The sequence below is a fragment of the Poecilia formosa genome, unplaced genomic scaffold, assembly GCF_000485575.1.
Source record: "Poecilia formosa unplaced genomic scaffold, Poecilia_formosa-5.1.2 Scaffold54, whole genome shotgun sequence".
Classification (NCBI taxonomy): Eukaryota; Metazoa; Chordata; class Actinopteri; order Cyprinodontiformes; family Poeciliidae; genus Poecilia; species Poecilia formosa.
In genome coordinates, this window is record NW_006799993.1 from 842,058 (window position 1) to 859,957 (window position 17,900).

At 40.2% G+C, this 17,900-nt stretch overlaps 1 protein-coding gene across 1 annotated transcript in view; it reads left to right on the forward strand.

Moving 5' to 3' along the window:
- Nucleotides 1-17,788, forward strand: part of atp10d (ATPase phospholipid transporting 10D) — a 28,264-nt gene extending 10,476 nt beyond the window's left edge. Inside the window, exons 4-23 of the mRNA XM_007553066.2 lie at nucleotides 2,877-3,081; nucleotides 5,591-5,676; nucleotides 5,777-5,883; nucleotides 6,965-7,096; nucleotides 7,231-7,343; nucleotides 8,411-8,663; nucleotides 8,779-8,996; nucleotides 9,927-10,118; nucleotides 10,193-10,862; nucleotides 11,193-11,299; nucleotides 11,445-11,571; nucleotides 12,020-12,204; nucleotides 12,292-12,562; nucleotides 12,645-12,721; nucleotides 12,837-12,962; nucleotides 13,131-13,331; nucleotides 14,986-15,066; nucleotides 15,172-15,276; nucleotides 15,388-15,575; nucleotides 16,906-17,788. Coding sequence (XP_007553128.1) covers nucleotides 2,877-3,081; nucleotides 5,591-5,676; nucleotides 5,777-5,883; nucleotides 6,965-7,096; nucleotides 7,231-7,343; nucleotides 8,411-8,663; nucleotides 8,779-8,996; nucleotides 9,927-10,118; nucleotides 10,193-10,862; nucleotides 11,193-11,299; nucleotides 11,445-11,571; nucleotides 12,020-12,204; nucleotides 12,292-12,562; nucleotides 12,645-12,721; nucleotides 12,837-12,962; nucleotides 13,131-13,331; nucleotides 14,986-15,066; nucleotides 15,172-15,276; nucleotides 15,388-15,575; nucleotides 16,906-17,101 — 3,640 coding nt within the window. The 3' untranslated portion in view covers nucleotides 17,102-17,788. The remainder of the gene's footprint in view (nucleotides 1-2,876; nucleotides 3,082-5,590; nucleotides 5,677-5,776; nucleotides 5,884-6,964; nucleotides 7,097-7,230; nucleotides 7,344-8,410; nucleotides 8,664-8,778; nucleotides 8,997-9,926; nucleotides 10,119-10,192; nucleotides 10,863-11,192; nucleotides 11,300-11,444; nucleotides 11,572-12,019; nucleotides 12,205-12,291; nucleotides 12,563-12,644; nucleotides 12,722-12,836; nucleotides 12,963-13,130; nucleotides 13,332-14,985; nucleotides 15,067-15,171; nucleotides 15,277-15,387; nucleotides 15,576-16,905) is intronic.
- Nucleotides 17,789-17,900: the final 112 nt, after the last annotated feature.

Here is a 17,900-nt window from a genome sequence, read left to right on the forward strand (position 1 = left end):
TTGTAGTTGGACTTCGACTTAGCTATTTGTAGTACGGTCTAAAATTAATCAGACAAACAAAACAGGAAACCCTAACAGTGAATTATGAAATCCTTAGAGAAATAGATGGACCTGGACTCATTCAGTAGCAAAGTCATGCATAAATTTTTCTACTCATGATCGAAGTGCGAGCTCCTAATTTATAAAAGAATTATAGAAATAAATGACTGCTTGGAATAAAAAATGGAATAAACTATTGAATAAAAATGGAAAGTACCACAGCTATTGAGCACTTTCAAATGTATTTAGGTCCTAAGACAGTATGACTTTATTTGACCTTAAAAGTAAAATACAATTCATTTCATCCTTTTTTTTTAATAAATACACACAGCAGGACTTTGTTTTGTAAGTTGCAAGCTTTATGTTGTTTCACTGATAAAACCGGGTGTCACCAGCATCAACGTGGAAGTGAATATTAAATTTGCTGATAAGAGCAAAGTGGGAGCATGCAGAGAGAAATGTTTTCCAGGCCTTGAACTCTGAGGATCCACATAATTACCTTTTAAGCAAGAGGGAAACTCTGTGTCAAAGCAGAAAATAAAACTATCTTAAAATATTTGTTCAATGCAGTAAACAAGCCGTATTCATTGTGGACCGTCTTGATAAAGGCCCAAATGAATGGGGCTTGACCTGAGACCTATTTCTCCAGTCTGTCATGGTAAATAAGTAGTTCAGCTGGATGGTGAAGTTCTGGATTTACTGGTCTTTCTGCGTTCCGACTCTCACCTGTGGTCATAAGGACTGAAAGAACAAGATCCCAGATCCAAGACCCTGAAAGTAACTTAATCTGTGGACTGCCTGGACAGTTTAGGGAATAGATGAAAAACTCCATCGTCTGGGGAATATGCAGAGTAAACCAACTGCTTATCCACATTAAAATTAGTTGTAGAAGTTGGTTCATCTGACTTTTAGACCAAAGATAACTTTAGAGTTTTTGTAAGGCACATTCTGCTGGGACTCAGTGGAAGAACAGAACTATGCTGCCAAATATATTCCCTCAACCATTTAGATGCTTGAATTGAAGTGTTTCAATCACTTCCATTGAAACAGGTGTATGAATCCAGTGACATGGCTTTTTCTAAGAACATTTGTAAAAGAATGCATTGTGCATTAAGTGATTACTTTCTGTAGTCAATAGCTACAGACCTCCTGACTATACAGCACTAAAATACATTCTCTGCAGTGACGGAGCCTTCTCAGTTTGACAATACGATGGACATTTCTAGCTTTGGGTTAACAATGCAGCTTGGATCCATTTTTAATGTATTGACATGTATTTTTTCAACGTGCTTAGAAGTATTTTATAGTTGCATGCTTTTAACTTTTTGAGAACTGTTTTGGAATGGTCCCTTCGTCTTCTTCCTCTTCTTAAGGATATTTATAAGCAAGTTTAGTGGGGAAGAACTTGAATAGGATGCTCAGGGTGTTGGCTTCAGATTTATAGGACTTCTTTAGAATTAAGTAGAGTGGAGACTGGAAAAGACTTTTTTTTTTTTTTTTTTTTGTCCAACATCAGTGTCTGACCTTACTAATGCATTCCTGTAAATGCACTCCTAAATCTTATGTTTCTTAGTAGAGTTAAAGCTGTTGTAGTAGTGTGTGAGGTAAACAATTTCAGTTAATCCATAAAGTGCAGGTGAAACTGTTGATCGTAATCAATTATTGATCAGTGTTTAGTATGTTTATTGGTCTTGCAGTAAACAAGAACATCCAGGTCAGTGTATTTAAAGTGTCATAAACAGGCATAACATGAGCAAACATGCACTTTGAACAGACTTACAGTCTGTCCTTCGGTTGCAATGCATATGGCCGGCATGTCAAAGAAGACCTGGAAGTTTATTATCCTTACAAGATGTCTGAAGAAATCCGGGGAATGTCCAGTCAGAGCTGGACTTCCATCAGTCTGTTTTTCTAAATGTTGTTTTTGTGTTCAGTGACAGATATGTCATTGATTATTAACAAGAAGTTATCGCTGAATAACTTTGAACATCTTATCTCCACACTAAATGGTATCTGTGCGATAACAGTCTATCATCCGGCTGTGCTATTGCCTGGAAACTGTGTCAGAGAGCAAGTATAAAAATGCTCATTGATAGACAGCAACAAATTCCTTAATAAATTGTCATTACCCAGCTTATCCAGTGTGATGTTTTATAACTCTTGTTTAATTCCTAATGTACATCTAGACTGTGATGTACATGTATAGAGTTAAGCTTACGGGCGTGGTTGGTTGTATTCATAACATTATATGGAAAACAAACAGATAAAATCAGGATGATAACCTCATTCAGCTGATGGTGATGATATGTTCTTGTTTTGTTAGTCACAGGAATTGTGCACTTTCCAGTCATGAGTTCAATATGAACTTCTTTGCGTATCAAACCATTCTAGAATCAAATGTGAGTTCATCCATTGAACAGCTGAAACTCGTCCAAGCAAAATGGGGAACGAAAAGAAAATAAAGCAAAATCAACAACAAGACACAATGTGTTCCAATGTGTCATAAAATCATTGTACGGAAGTGAATGTCAGAAAATTTCAATCGACTGAAGCAACGCTGGGAAGAAGAATAGGCAGAGACAGCCAAAATACCCCATAACAATGGGTTAGGCTTTAAAGGCAACAGAAAAATGAGCTTTTGAGTCTCTGCTTTTGTGTTTTAGGTTAGTTTTGTGAAGTTGTGACAAAGGGCAATATGTCTTGTTGTTGTTCTGAGGTTGTATTATCATAGATATTTTTCTTCTGTTGGATGAGAGCATTTCTTTTCTAATATTTTAAAATGAGAATAAACATGTCACACATTTCTTAAATGTCTTTTTTTCTTTGTTTTACCACAGCAAGCAGAAGTCCTACATTGACCGGTGCTGGAGTGAAGTGCGAGTCGGAGACTTTGTCCGTTTGTCTTGTAATGAAATCATCCCAGCTGACCTGCTGCTGCTGTACTCCTCTGACCCCCGTGGGGTCTGTTACATTGAAACTGCAAACCTGGATGGAGAGACCAACCTGAAACAAAGGCAGGTTGTGTCAGACAGTTCTCTAGAGGTAACAACCTATTTTAACTTAATCTGTTATAGATGACTTTACTTTGAGGGGTTGTTGGTGGCAGGTTGGTTTTTAATAGTCCAAAAACTGTTAAAAGGAAATTCTTCCTTAATGAAAGTGTTCAGAGAAGATAATTATTTTGACTATACAGGGATGATAAGCTGAAAGTTCTGAGTTAGTTTGCTCAGAAAACCAAAAACATAAATTGAATGGCACTTCTGACATCAGGGAACAGAAATTAAAGTTGGTAGACATTACAAGATCTTTAATTGTGGTTAAGTCTGAAAGCTGTGGCTTTTTTGTAGTCAGCCTCTCTTCTGGACTAAATACATTGTACAACCACCTTTTATTGCAGTTACAGCTGCAAGTCTTACTTTGTGTCTTGACATCTTTAAATATGCAGCAAATACATTTTTGGTCCTTTTATTTTTTGGCAAAATACCTCAGTCTCAGTTGGATTGCACATAAAGCGTCTATAAAAACACATAGGTATTTCAGTTGGATTAAGGTCTGGTTGTATGCTTAGGTTTGCATGTTTTGCTGGAAGGTGGACTTCTGTCGCAGTTTCAAGTCTTGTGCTGCCTTCAGGATTGCCCTCTATTTTGCTCCATGCATCTTCTCCTTAACTCAGTCTGATTTCCTAGTCCTTGCTGGTGAAAAGCATTCCCGTAGCACTGTGCTGTCACCACTATGCCTCATGAGGATGTCACATTCAGGGTAATTTGCGGTGTAAATTCTCCACCACACATGCCATTATAAGACTAACAGGTCAGACAAGGAATGCTTGCGGGAGACGGTGTTGGAGGTTTCAGCAGAAATGTGATAGCAGTGATACATTCCTGTTTTTTTTTTATTTTTTTATTTTTTAATCTTAAGTACAGTTCATTTCTCTGTCATCTTCTGTTGCTGTTAGTTTCTCTACATGACGTGAGGTTTTTACATAATTTTTAACACATGGGGGTTTTCCTTCATTTTCACTTTTATCTGTGTCACAATAAATGGTATTTTAATTGCAAGCAACACTAATTTATTTGTAATTTTCAGCAACAGGCAATTCAAAGTGCTTTGCATAATAACATAAAGCAACAAACGGAAAACATTGCATCGCACTGCCACAATAAAGACATTAAAAAAAGGACTACAGACTATAATTATTAATGCTCCTGTTCTTATAAATTGGAGGCAGCCCAAATCAAAGGAATTTTTAGCCATGATTTAAAAGAACTTATCGTTTCAGCATCTTTGCAGCTTTCTGCAAGCTTATTCCAGATTGGTGGAGCATAAAAACTCAATACTGCTTCTCCATGTTTGGTTCTGAGTCTGGGGACACAGAATAGATTTGACACTTTGATTTGTTCTGTGTATCTAGCCAACGGTTGAATATGTTCATAGTCACCTGGTGACATTGTAATAAAGACCTGCATATCATCTGCATGATTAAATGCTAGTTTTAGCAATTAGTCTCTCTCTCTCTTTTTTTTATAAAAATCATTTGTTGTTGCTTTCATCCCTGTCATGCTGAGCCTTTGTGTATAGTTGATATAACTCTGTCACACATTTTTGTTTTTTCCTGAAATTACTATTTCCATTCCTTATATGCAGGTTGATATATTTACAGCACATGAAAAATATCTGCACCCAGACTAAAACAGTAAAACCTGAAATTTTAAAGGGATTTCAAGGAAACAGAATAAAGAAATTTATACAAATAGAAATTGCAATGTCTTTAGCAAAGGCATTTTGAATGGGAGTCAGTGTCACTTGAAATCATGTAGAGCCAAAAACTGTATTTCTAGAGTAAAGCAACAGTTTATGTGACAGTTCATGTGACCCATATGTGGTTGCTTTACAGTAAACATGGGCTCCTAGATTAGACTACTTTCTATACAGGCTGTTGGATTTTTTTTTTTTGCTACTACAGGGCTAAATTTAAAAAAGTAAAACCGAAAGCCAAACTGTGGGACATGTTCTCAGTTTGCTGGATTTATTTTTTTTTTTTGATCTTATATAATATCAGAAACTAACTTTGGGATTTTATTAACTGTAAGACAGTCAGCATAAGAACATGCAGCAAAGAAGAAACTAATATTGTTGCAATTATTTGTATTTTCTTAGATAAGCTGATGGTTATCTAAGAAAACCATCAGCTTTTCTTAGATAGCTGATCTATCTAAGATCAGCTATCTAATCTTAGCTGATGTGCAAACACCAGAGGTGTTTGCACAAAGGTTCTTTGCAAACACCATCTAGTGGTCATTGGGGGTGTTGCTCTAAAAGGCTTGCTCTCTTCCCACACAGGAAGATTATATACAACCTACTAACGTAAACTTCAATTTGTATTTTTACTAACATTATTTTAGTCAGTAATAAACATTTGGATTGGATAAATTTTAAATTCTTACATATCAGGCCTCAGATTGAAACTGCCTCTCAATCACTTTGTGTTTTATTTTCTGCTTCTGCGGGTCAGACATGAACTATAGCAACCTCTGATGTGCTTATCTTATAGGGCTCAGACTTCACACCGGAAAGCTTCCACAGTCGCATCGAGTGTGAGAACCCCAACAATGACCTCAATAGGTTCAAAGGTTACATGTGGGTCTGATTTTTATTTTTTATTTTGGAGGGTTTGGAAGGGATCTGGCAGGTACTATAAACTTTATCATCGTGTCTATGTGTTTTATTTTGCTTACAGCGAGCAATCGAGTGAGGCTCGGGTGGGCCTTCACAGCAGCAACCTTCTTCTGAGGAGCTGCACCATCCGCAACACTGAGACGGTGGTCGGCATCGTGGTTTACGCTGGTGAGATCACCGCATCCCTAAAAACAGCCTCTTTAACTTGTTCCCATTTAGTGACTTTGAAAGACTTTTTTGTGACAGTCCAACACAGGTAGTACAGTATTGACCTAGTGGTACATAATTGTAAACTGAACATTTCTAAAATTTGGAAAGTGTGGCAAGCATTTATTATTCAACCCCCCTGAGCGTGGAGACCTATGTTCTGTTTGTGTTAGGGATATATTTCATTGCAAAAAGAGTACTTCCTACAGCCATGAATCAGAATTAATGTAGTTTTCACAGCTTCTGACAACGTGATTATGTGCTACACTCTACCTGCTCTGTGGACTGTAAAGGATTACTGTTTGTTCTGAGAAATTCTTGACTAAATACTTACTCCACTATGACTAAAGAGGTTAAACCAAAGAATGGCTCCTGCAACTCTGAATGCAGTGTACAGTCTAAACATGACAGAGGTCACTCAGTCATGTCCTCTTTGCTGTAACCAGGCTGTTTTCAGGTCTGCTAAAGATGCCTGAATACAGAAAACCTTGTGTTGGTTGGATTTTCTGTCTCAAGTTATCAGTGTCTTAAATCATCGTGGAAGAATGCAGATTACTCTTTTCACCAGTGTTGCTCATGGAGGTAAAACATTCCTTTCTTCAGGTCCTGCAAGTCTTTTAAACAGAACTTTTACAGAGCCAGTACAACAAACTGATACTGCAGATGACTCAGTTTGGGCCAAGTTTCCACTGTCAGACATATTCCTCTGGAGTAGTGTATGGTCAATACATTGATTGCATGGTGCCCTGGTCATGTGGTTCTAAAAACCAAGACCACATCATCAACCCACCATTGCTTAGCACCTGGTATCAGGTGTGTGGTTAACTCCAAGTATAATGCTGCGCATTATATACAGGCATTTTTACTTTGATCTCATCTGTCTAAAGGACATTGTTCCATAAGTCTCAGGGTTCATTCCAGTGCAGCCAAAGGACTTTTTGTCACTATCCTGACATATTAATTCAAAAATACCCTTGCCTTTCTGCTTAACATTCAGAATTGCAGAGAACCAAATTTTCTGCTTTCTCTTTGTGTGACTCAGGTCATGAGACCAAGGCCATGATGAACAACAGCGGGCCGAGGTACAAGCGCAGCCAGCTAGAGAAGCGTCTGAACACAGACGTCCTATGGTGTGTTGCCCTCCTCATCGTCATGTGTCTGACTGCAGCTGTAGGTGCGTAGCAACACGCAAAACACAACACACACTGAGAACAGTGGGTTCTGATTTCAGATTAACTGATATTAGTTTCTTCAGCTATTGTCCTTTAGTGTGACGAGCTGCTCTGGGTTTTCTTTTTGCATTTTCAGGTCATGGCCTCTGGACGAAGAACTTTAGACATTCAGTGTTTCAGGTCGATGGGGAGATCTTTCCAGCCTTGGCTGGGTTCTACGTGTTCTGGACTATGATCATCGTACTCCAGGTGCGCCCAGAATGTTTATTTTAACTATCATCGACCCGTTTCAGGATAATCAGATACGCATTAGAACATTTTAAACGGTTCTAATTAAACTTAATGAATGTTATTCTTTTTCAGATCAAAAATATTTTACACATATTTGGCACCAATAAATGAATAAAAACTGCTGCCAGTTTAAGTTTTTAAAGGTCAGACTTCTATTAGAAAAGTTAATAACTGAGTACATGCTGAATGTCTGGGGGTGTTTTTGATAGACTGCTCTTTATTGCATTGTGCAAGGGAGATAACGATGCGGCTGCTCTGATTGTTATTGGAAATAATCTTCTGAGAACTCTGCCAAAAGGTAACTAGAGGTACAATCTTGGACCTAAACAAAGGGAGGAGTGTCAGAGCAGTTATTGATCTTCTGACAGAGCAGTGTTTGGTAGCAGAAGGACCATCTCTGTTCCCTTGCAGTTTGGCTGACAGTCATGGAAATTGTGATTGTCAAGTCTTAATGATTTGTTTTAACCACCTGGGGAAGGCTTGTGACTGCACAAAACACTCTTTTTAGGTAGTTCTTGGAGAAGAGTAAGTGCTGGCATTGCTTTCACAGGCTCTCTTGATCCATGTATGGCAAAAAGTGTATTTATTTTATTTTTTCCAGTGATGGTTGAACAAAGTCTGAAGGTAGAGTTGTGAATATGGTACCTTTTTAGAAACTTCATGGTTTCATCAGCTTTTTGTAGAGGATGTGGAGTTCTTTGGCTTCTTCTGCTTTGGCCCCTGAATCATCTCACACCTGAGATTACATTGAAGAATACAGGAGAACAGTTACCTCTTCTCAGTCTGAGGAAATAGTTTTTAACTGAACTGGGGACTCGTATACAACGTGGAAGCAGAATCCCTCCATTTTTCGATTGATTTTGGTCTTGGACCAGTCAACCAAATCTATCAATTACAATCAACTGTAATTCCAATTACATGAACTGTGTTCATTAAAGACTCAAAACTGCTTTGGATAGCCACATGATGTCAGGTTAGAAAAATCATTTTTCCTTTAACATTCATCATGTTTTTCTGTCCAACAGGTGCTGATTCCCATTTCCCTTTATGTGTCCATTGAGATCGTGAAGCTGGGTCAAATCTACTTCATCCATAATGACTTGGACTTTTACAACGAACAGTTAGACTCCAGAATTCAGTGCCGGGCCCTCAATATTACAGAGGACCTGGGTCAGATCCAGTACTTGTTCTCGGACAAGACGGGAACACTGACAGAAAACAAGATGGTGTTCCGTCGATGCAGCATTTTCGGGGTGGAATACCCTCACGTGGAAAATGGTGAGATCTCTGGAATGTCTTTGCCACCTGTTGGTGAAAGATTGTTACTGCAGTGAGACATGCAGTTGTGCTAGAAAAGTTGTCTGTTTTGCTGACCTTTGTTTCTGTGTCTCAGCTCGGAGGCTGGAGGTGTACGAGGCAGAACAGAACGAGGCAGCCGGACACACTGTGACTCTGAAGTCAGCCTGCAGTGGGAAATCTCTGAGTTGTCGCTCCCTGAGCTGCAACCGTAGCTCTGTGTCTCTGCACACGCTCACTGCCGAGTCACCTGAGGAGGAGGACCAGCTGTCCAATCATGCTGCGGCGAGGACCGGTGCCTTCTGCAGCCGCATGGTCAGACTCTTGATCGTACCATTCTGAGTTCATGATGTTTCCCAGCTCAGACGGGAGGATTTCATCTCTGGGTTCTTGTCATATGCTGATTTATTTCACAATGAGATCCTACACACTACAACCCAAATGTTTTGAAGCAACATTGAATTGCTGTACCAGGAAGGATAAGCTTCACTGTTATCCTTGGAAACAAAATAGACATAATTAATATATAATTATCCTTAACATATGCTAGGATTGTTTTTTCTTAAACTTTACTTTTTCATAATAAAGTTATTTGGCTTTAACAGCAGAATGTCTTGTATACAATGATCAAATTGTGGTTTCCTCTTGCACTTTTGTTCTGACCCTAATAATCTAAACTATAAAATTAAGTCATTCATTCAATAATTATCAAAAGCATCAAGATGTAAATAAAGGTAAATTGATTAAATCAGTGCAGATCCATGAAAAATAAAACAAAATCAGAATTCTCCATTTACGGTTGCGAAACTGCTTCTTCTTCCTTAATAAGCATTGAACTGTCATGGTAACCATCATGGTTACTGTTTTGGTAATTATCAATCATGTAGTTATTCATTAACCTGAAAAGTTTAGTAAGAAGTCTTTCTGGGCTGAAGAATGTAAAGGGCTGTAAAAAAAATATTAACAGGAAATTTCAAAATAAAGCTCACAAATAGCCTTCAAAAACAAAGATGAGATGTGCTGGAGGTATGGTGGATTAGTTGATGTTTATTCGTATTAACATCTGTAAGAATTAGTTTCAGGTGTGTTGTTAGAATACTGAAATATTACAAAACTTCTGAAATGTCCTTTTCAAGTGTCAATTTATTTTATATACATATTTTCTTAATTTCAGTTGCAAAGCAATAGATTTGCTACTTGGATGACACAAGATGCTAACGTAGCCCCTGCTGGGTTTTTGCTCAGGCGAAAGACGTGGTCCCGGACCCTGAGTTGGTGAGGAAACTGAACAGTCTTTGCTCCTCCACTCTGCGACTCAGAGACAGCTCCACTGAGAGCCTGTCCAGCCTGGAGCTCACTTACATCACCGACTTCTTTCTGGCTCTGGCCATTTGTAACAGTGTGGTGGTGTCTTCACCTAGCCAGCCCCGCCATGTAGTGAGTAGAAACTGTCCTGATTAAAGGTTTGGATCTTTTAAGAGTAATGACTAAATATTCTGTATTCCTTACAGGTTCCAGAAGCCCAAACACCTCTGAAGTCTCTGGAGGAAATTAAGTTGATGTTTCAACGCCTCAACTTCTATTCATTCTCCACTCCCCAAATCAAAGGCAGCCCTCGCAGTTTCACCAGCAAGTTGTTCAATCGTGGGAAGACTGGCTCCTTCAACTTCAGCACCCCTCCCAGCAACAGCATTGATGGGTCTAATCTGGCTCTGGACACCAGCCAAGAAACTTACACACTGAAGAGTAAAGTGGACTTTCCCGATAGGGGGGACGGGGAGGATTCTGCAGCGAGGTGGAGCTCGGAGGATCTGGAGAACTTAAGGGACTTAAAAGGAGATGGTGACGGGGCCAAGCAGAACGTGGACCTTGACAGAGACTTTCAGTCAGACGAGGACAGTGATGATGAGCTGCTGTACGAGGCGGAGAGTCCTGACGAGGCGGCTCTGGTCCACGCAGCCCGGGCGTACCACTGCACCCTGAGGGGCCGCTCGGCCGAGAGCCTGCTAGTGGAACTGCCAGGACTCGGCTCTCTGGTTGTGCAGCTGCTCCACATCCTGCCCTTTGACTCCAACAGGAAGAGGATGTCTGTGGTGGTCCGCCACCCACTGACAGGACAGGTGGTGGTGTACACTAAGGGAGCAGACTCTGTCATCATGGACTTGGCTGAAAAACAGAGAGGTAGATAAAGACTGAAGAGACGGCCGAGAAAGATTCTGGTTAGAGTTACTTTATGAGCCCCATAAGGACTGCCTGCAAATGATGTCCAGTACATGGACCTACTTTAAAGCAGACCGATGTTTCTGCTTTTACTCTTTTCACTAATTATCATAAAAACTGAAGCTTGGGTTTTAATCAGCTGTGAGACATAATTCTAATCTAAAACCCCTAGAAAAAAACATCACACTATTAAATATATATATATAAGTTCCACTTTTGTAGCTGAATTCCAGAAACACATCGACTTTTCAGTTTCCTCTTCTTCTTTACTGTGTACACTTTTGTTTCCAGGTTCAGAACAGGCTCAGGAGATCTACAAACACATCAGGCAGCAGACCCAAAAACACCTGGATATGTACGCCAGAGAAGGCCTCCGCACACTCTGCATCGCTAAAAAGGTGACGTCCTAATTGAAGGATAATGATTCTGTCTGATATCAGGTCTGTTGGTAAGACATGTGATGTTCTTTTATGACAGAAGAGGCTTCTGATAGCCATCCAAACGATGGCCCCTTTGCTAACTTCATCTTGTTTGCATAAACAGGTTCTGGAGGAAGACGAGTATGAAGTTTGGCTTAAGAGACAGTTGCTGGCAGAGAGCAGCATCGAGAACCAAGAGGAGCTGATGCTAGAGTCGGCTGAGAGGCTGGAGAACGACCTCACTCTTCTGGGTAGGAGACCTGACATTTTGACCTAAGCTGAAGCAAAGCTGCAGCAGAATGATGAGGGGAAATTTTCTCCTTGGTTATCATTGAGCTTATTAAACCTACTTACTCTGTAAAGACTTTGAACATTAATGTTCATATCTTGTAAAAAGTGATTGCTGCAAATAAACAAAGGGCTGCCAGTCTTTACAATTGTCAGGCTGGGATACATTGTGTCATCTTTCCTCATCAAAAGTTTTACGATATAATGACAAGTTTCGTTTGCGTCTTTGTCTGCTTGTGCAGTTGAATGCACAGCACCCACCATATGACCGGCTTTTGTCTGGTTTTTGAACGGCTTTGCAGAAGTGCGCACACAGATTGTTTTGATGTCCATCATGGCTGCTTTCTGAAGAGCATGGCCTTGCGTGCCAAGAGTCAGCAGTTTCTGTTTTCTAAACCTGTGTGTGCGCAGGTTGCACGGGGATCGTGGACAGGCTGCAGGAGGATGTCCCGGAGACAATCGAAGCCCTGCAGGAGGCCGGCATCAAAGTGTGGGTTCTCACCGGAGACAAACAGGAGACGGCCGTCAACATCGCCAATGCCTGCAAACTCCTCCGCTCCAACGACCGACTGCTGACCGCCAACTGTGGAAGCAAGGTCTGGGACTAAACATCTCCTGCTTGGAAGCCCATTTCAGACGTTTAAACATCTACATCACTGTTCTTCTTCTTCTTTTTCCTTCAGGATGCATGTGCAGCCCTGCTTGAGGAGCTTTTAATAGAAGTCCGACATGAAGAAGACGGGGAGGAGTCTTCCTTCCACAGCACCGGCAGCTTCATCCTGGTAATCGACGGCCGAACGCTGGAGTGGGCTCTGCAGGACGAGCTGAAGGCCAGCTTCCTGGAGCTGAGCTGCAAATGTAAGGCGGTCATATGCTGCCGGTCCACGCCGCTCCAGAAGAGCAAGGTGGTCCAACTGATCCGGGACAAGATCGGTGTCATGACGCTGGCTGTGGGTAAGGACACAGATGGGGCAACAAAATATAACTATCAAAACAACAGGAGAAAATTCATCTCGAGATGTTTTTGTTTTTTAAGGTGACGGAGCGAATGATGTGAGCATGATTCAGGTAGCGGACGTCGGAATCGGGATATCTGGTCAGGAGGGGATGCAGGTGAGAGAATGACGGCCGTTCAGCTGCTGCAGCTTTAACAGACACACCATGGCGGCTCTGCCAAAGAGTCTTGAAGAAATGAAACTTTTTTCTATCCTTTGGCTTCACTCCACAGGCTGTGATGTCCAGTGACTTCGCCATATCCAGATTCAAACACCTCAAGAAGCTGCTGCTGGTTCACGGCCACTGGTGTTACCACCGCCTTGCAAACATGATCCTGTACTTTATCTACAAAAATGTGGTAAGAGTTGCTCACCAGCTATGTGAAAAGTAGCTTCATTTCTTTTTTAAATTAACAGTGTCCTCTGCCTACCTAATTATGACACCCTGTCACTGGCTTTTAAAAACTTATCCCGGAAGGGATTTGTAGATTAGAGTCCAAATGCTGCGTCCCTGTGTTTGTGTGCAGATGTACGTGAATCTGCTGTTCTGGTATCAGTTCTTCTGCGGGTTCTCTGGGAGCGTCATGATCAACTCCTGGGTGCTCATCCTCTTCAATCTGGTCTTCACCTCAGTTCCTCCCCTCATCTACGGCATCCTCGACCAAGACATGCCTGCAGACACTCTGATGAAGCTCCCTCAGCTCTACGGAGCTGGGGGCACCACCAAGGTGATCCCATACATCTGAGAAACAGAGAGAGAACAGGAACAGGCAGTTTTAAGATTTGATATTTCTCATAAGCCTACGTGTTTTCCTCTCACTGAAAAACTCAGATTTTTTTAAATTTCAACCAACATAAGATGAAGTTTGATCCATCTACAGTAGATCAGGTTGTTCTTGTGGGAATAAGAATTGTTTGTGTCTCTATTGGTAGTTCCGAAGGTTGTTTTTTTTTTGTAAAATAAAAGATTTTAAAACTTTTCTACCTTCATTGTGACACATTTTCTATAGAATTAAAATGAATAATAACCAAAAAGGCTGCAAGAACCTGGTTGCACAGCCTTAAACTAATACTTTGTTGAGGCCCCTTTTTTACTCAGTTTTAATATTTAGTCTTGCCAACAGATAAGCAACAAATCTTTAGATTGCTCTAATTGTGAGGACATTTCTTGTCCATGGTCTTGTTCAGACCATAGTAAACTTTAATTTTCTACTGTTGAGGCGATTCTATTATTGTTGTGGAGGAAAACTTAAAATACTAGTGACGCTGAAGAATAACATTTCTCCTCATTTTCAGCTTTCTTGCCAGCTCCCTCGAAAAAAAGACTCTAGATTTTAATAAAGTGTTTTATCTGGTTAAATAAAGATTATTATTGGTGACGCCTGAATGTTTTGGGTCAAATTTGATTGATATTAGGAACCCCACAGCATGATGTTGCCAACACTATACTTCAGTGTTGGCATGTTGTTCGTCTCCTGATGTGTTTTTGAAACTGCAGTTCGGTAGTTATTCCTGGCTGAACCCCCTGCAAGATTTTTGGCATATTTTAGTTGTGCTTTGATGCTCTTTTTTTTTTTTTTTTTTCCTAAGAAAAGGCTTGTTGCTACCTTTCTCCTTTGCATTGTCTAGACATGTGTGGAATGTATAAAATTGTTGGACACCCTGAAGCTCCTTCATTGTGGTTGCCAGTTTCCTGGCAGGTTCACAGATCATTTGCAATCTCATCTTTTCATCAGTTTTTTTTAAACACTTTATTTTGGTATTTAAAATGTTCCAGTTTGTTCTCCAGCTATTGCTGGCCGTCTTCACTTTGCCTGATGTAATGGATTTGACTCATACCTTTGTATAAAACATTTTGTTTCGTAAACTTTCATCTTAAAATAAAGCTTAACATACAAATAGTCATATGCAAAGAAACTTATACTGGAGCTGTTCAACTTTCTATACTGTTAATCAGATTTCCTATAAGTGGATTTTAAATGAATCTTCAGTTAAATATTTCAATGACTAATTCAGTTATGCAACTAGAATATTGCAGGATTTCCTTCCTCTATTAAGTTAGGTTTTTTGAGCTGTACTATATCTGTGTCACACTAAAAGTGGAAAAGTTTGGTAATGATTTATCATCCTCTCCTTTAACTTATGCAATGAAACCTGTAATTTTACAGCAGGGAAACATTTTAAAACCACTGTAAATGTGGAGAAAATCGTAACTTAATGGATTTATTATCCAGCTGTCACCTTTCTGTTTTTGTTCATTGTCAACTTTCTGTTTTAGTTGAAGTCATGTGACAGTGTTGACCCACTTAAGAATGAACTCTAGTGCACGTTGTTTGTTTTACATTGACAACAAAATAGACTAACAGATCAGATTTCCTACAGATCTACATTCCAGCCACGTTCTGGATCACCATCCTGGATGCCTTTTACCAAAGCGTTGTTTGCTTCTTTGTCCCTTATTTTGTAAGTTTTCTCTCTAAAACCTTTCATTGGTGAGTTCAACTCAGGTTGCTTCTCACACTTAGGGTTTTCTGGATTTTTTTTTTTTTTTTTTTTTTTCCCCCCCAGGCGCTGGCCGGATCAGATGTCGGAGTGCTGTCATTTGGCTCGCCGATCAACACCTCAGCTCTTCTCATCATCCTGCTGCATCAAGTCATTGAGAGCAACACCCTGGTGAGAGGCTCCACGATAAAAAAACCCAACTCCTCTCTGCTCTCCTCGGGGTCTGTGCAGGAATGTCTCTGCAGACTGTGGATTGAACCGTGTCCTCTTTGTGTGTTGCAGACGTGGATTCACGTGCTGGTGTTGCTGCTCAGTGCCATCCTGTATTTTGTCTTCGTGCTGCTCTATAGTGCCTTCTGCGTGGTTTGCAGCCACCCCACCAACCTGTTCAGGGTCGAAACAGTCCAGATGTCCCAGCCTCTCTTCTACATCATCTGTGCTCTCACTACCTTCACCGCTTTGTTACCAAGGTACTGAGCTTCCAGATGTTTTGAACATCACCTCACGAGCTAATGAGCTACATGGTTCTACATCATCGTTCACGTTATGAGCCAAAAACAAAGCAGCACAGTGATTGACAACCTGAGGAGTGACAGAGAGATCAAAGCAGGGTCAACAAAAATACATGTAACACTGCTGTTGCACAGAATTGTCTTTTACAGGTGTTTAATGGCCAAAACATGTAAGAAAAAAATAAATTTAACAACTTTACATGTATTAAAGACATGTCCATCGAGCTTTAGTGGAGTATTCCTTGCAGGAGGTTCAGTCATGATTTCAGCATTATGTGCTATCTGAAACAGTTAGGTAAATGTCATGTTTGGAGTTAGAAGGCAGGTATAAACATCCCACAGCTTACAGTGAGGGTGATTAAATAAAGATTTTGAACATGCTTTGGGAAATTTAACCGTATTAATCAGGAATAACATTATAACCACCTGCCTAATAAAGTGTCGGTGCACTTTTTGCTCACAAAGCGGCCCTGACCCGTTTCTTAACAACCCCCTGAATGCATGCTTTGGTATCAAGATGTTGGCACAAGATCTATTAGCTTCTGTAAGTTGTGAGAAAAAGAATCAGAAAACAAAAACACTGCAATGCATTCCATTTTCTGACACTTTCAAATCAAAACAAGCCTTAATATCTTCAAAAATCTGAACTGCAGTAGCTCTTCTAGAATCAGAATTAGTTTTGTGATTCTAATGTATTAAGTATGAGAATAGAAATGTTCTCATTTGCTCCTTAATATATCTTTCCCACTAACAGGGTCTATGATGAAGACAGTATGGGATTTGACTTTAATCTGTCAGGGGTCATAATCTTATGCCTGATTGGAGTAAATATGGATTTCATTGTGAGGACCTTTTTCTCATGTCCAGTCACATAATCTTGAAGATTAGGCCATTTTAAGTGTTGAGACAATAGTGCCACCTAGTGAGTCAAAGTTGTCATTTCATGGGGATTTAAAAATTTGCTTTTATCTTTTTTCTAAGGGAAATAATAAACTGTAGGAAAATATATATTTTTCCTTTATTCTACTTAGGAATAGATTAAAAACTCAAACATTGATTCATGTTTCATATTACATACTTCTACATCTTTGATTTCCCACATCAGAGCTTGACTTTTAACATTTTACCCATCATCTGTAAAGCATGAAGACTGTCTATGCAGGCTGCCTTGATCTGGAAAAATCTGGAAAATAAATAGGAAATTTTGATTTGTGATTTGTAGTATGTGTAGAAAGAGTCAGAGAAAATTGATGCTGAGCCTCTCCGTTCTCCCTTTTCTCTTCTGCAGAATGTTGTTCCGGGCTTTGTTCAACAGCCTTCACTCCTCCGCGGCTCTGAGATCAGCTCAAAGGGATGAGGAGGCTGCAGAGCGGTACCGCCGAAGGATGCAGCGCTGGAACTTAAAGCACACTGGCCCCAGCAACCTGCCGGCCTGCGCAGATATTCCCGGACTGGAGCCCAGCGGGGACGAAATGGTGTCCTGACCCCACTTCAGCAGACAGACGCAGAAGCTGACACTCTAACCAACGACTGAGATTTTTGGTGCAATAAAGTGTTAATCTTGGCAAAACTCTACGGCTTCTTACAGCTCAAAGAGGACTGATTCTGCCACGAGCTGTGAAATCCAACCAGCGGCTGAAAACCAGCCTCAGGTTTCAGCTACGAGGGAACTGGAACTGGAAAGACTGGGATGCTAGTTGGATCGTGTTTACAGACATTCATTCACACAATGTAGGAATGTTACAACTGTTTACCTGCTTGGTTCGGGTAAATGAGTTCCTTTTGGAGTCTGCCATTTATTTATTCCTGTAAAAGATTCAGGTTTTATGAGAATCAAGGCTGAAGCTCAGCTGGACAAACAAGAATCCAGTTGAATGAACACAGTCTGAATTATCTACACTTAATTCAGAAATGAAGATTTTCAAAGACTGACTGCACCGTTCCGGTGTTTATAAGTGCCTCATCGCTACTTTATCAAGAAGAATAAAAACAATAATGAATTAAAGTGAATTGTGCAACATTTCAGTGACCTTTCAGCATCTGAGCTCTTGACATTGTCTCTTCTTATACCAGATTGGATGCAGTTTTATTTCATGTGATAATTCAGCTTTTGTACTGGACTTTGGTTCACTGATTAGTTTTAAACTGAAATAAAATTTTCATTCACTAAACTGCTCCAGTTGTGTCAATATTTCAAGCTAATGCATGTAAAGAGCTTAACCCAATTTAAAAATGATGTATCTAAAACCATTTAGGGCAGGGGTCCCCAAACTTTTTCCTGTG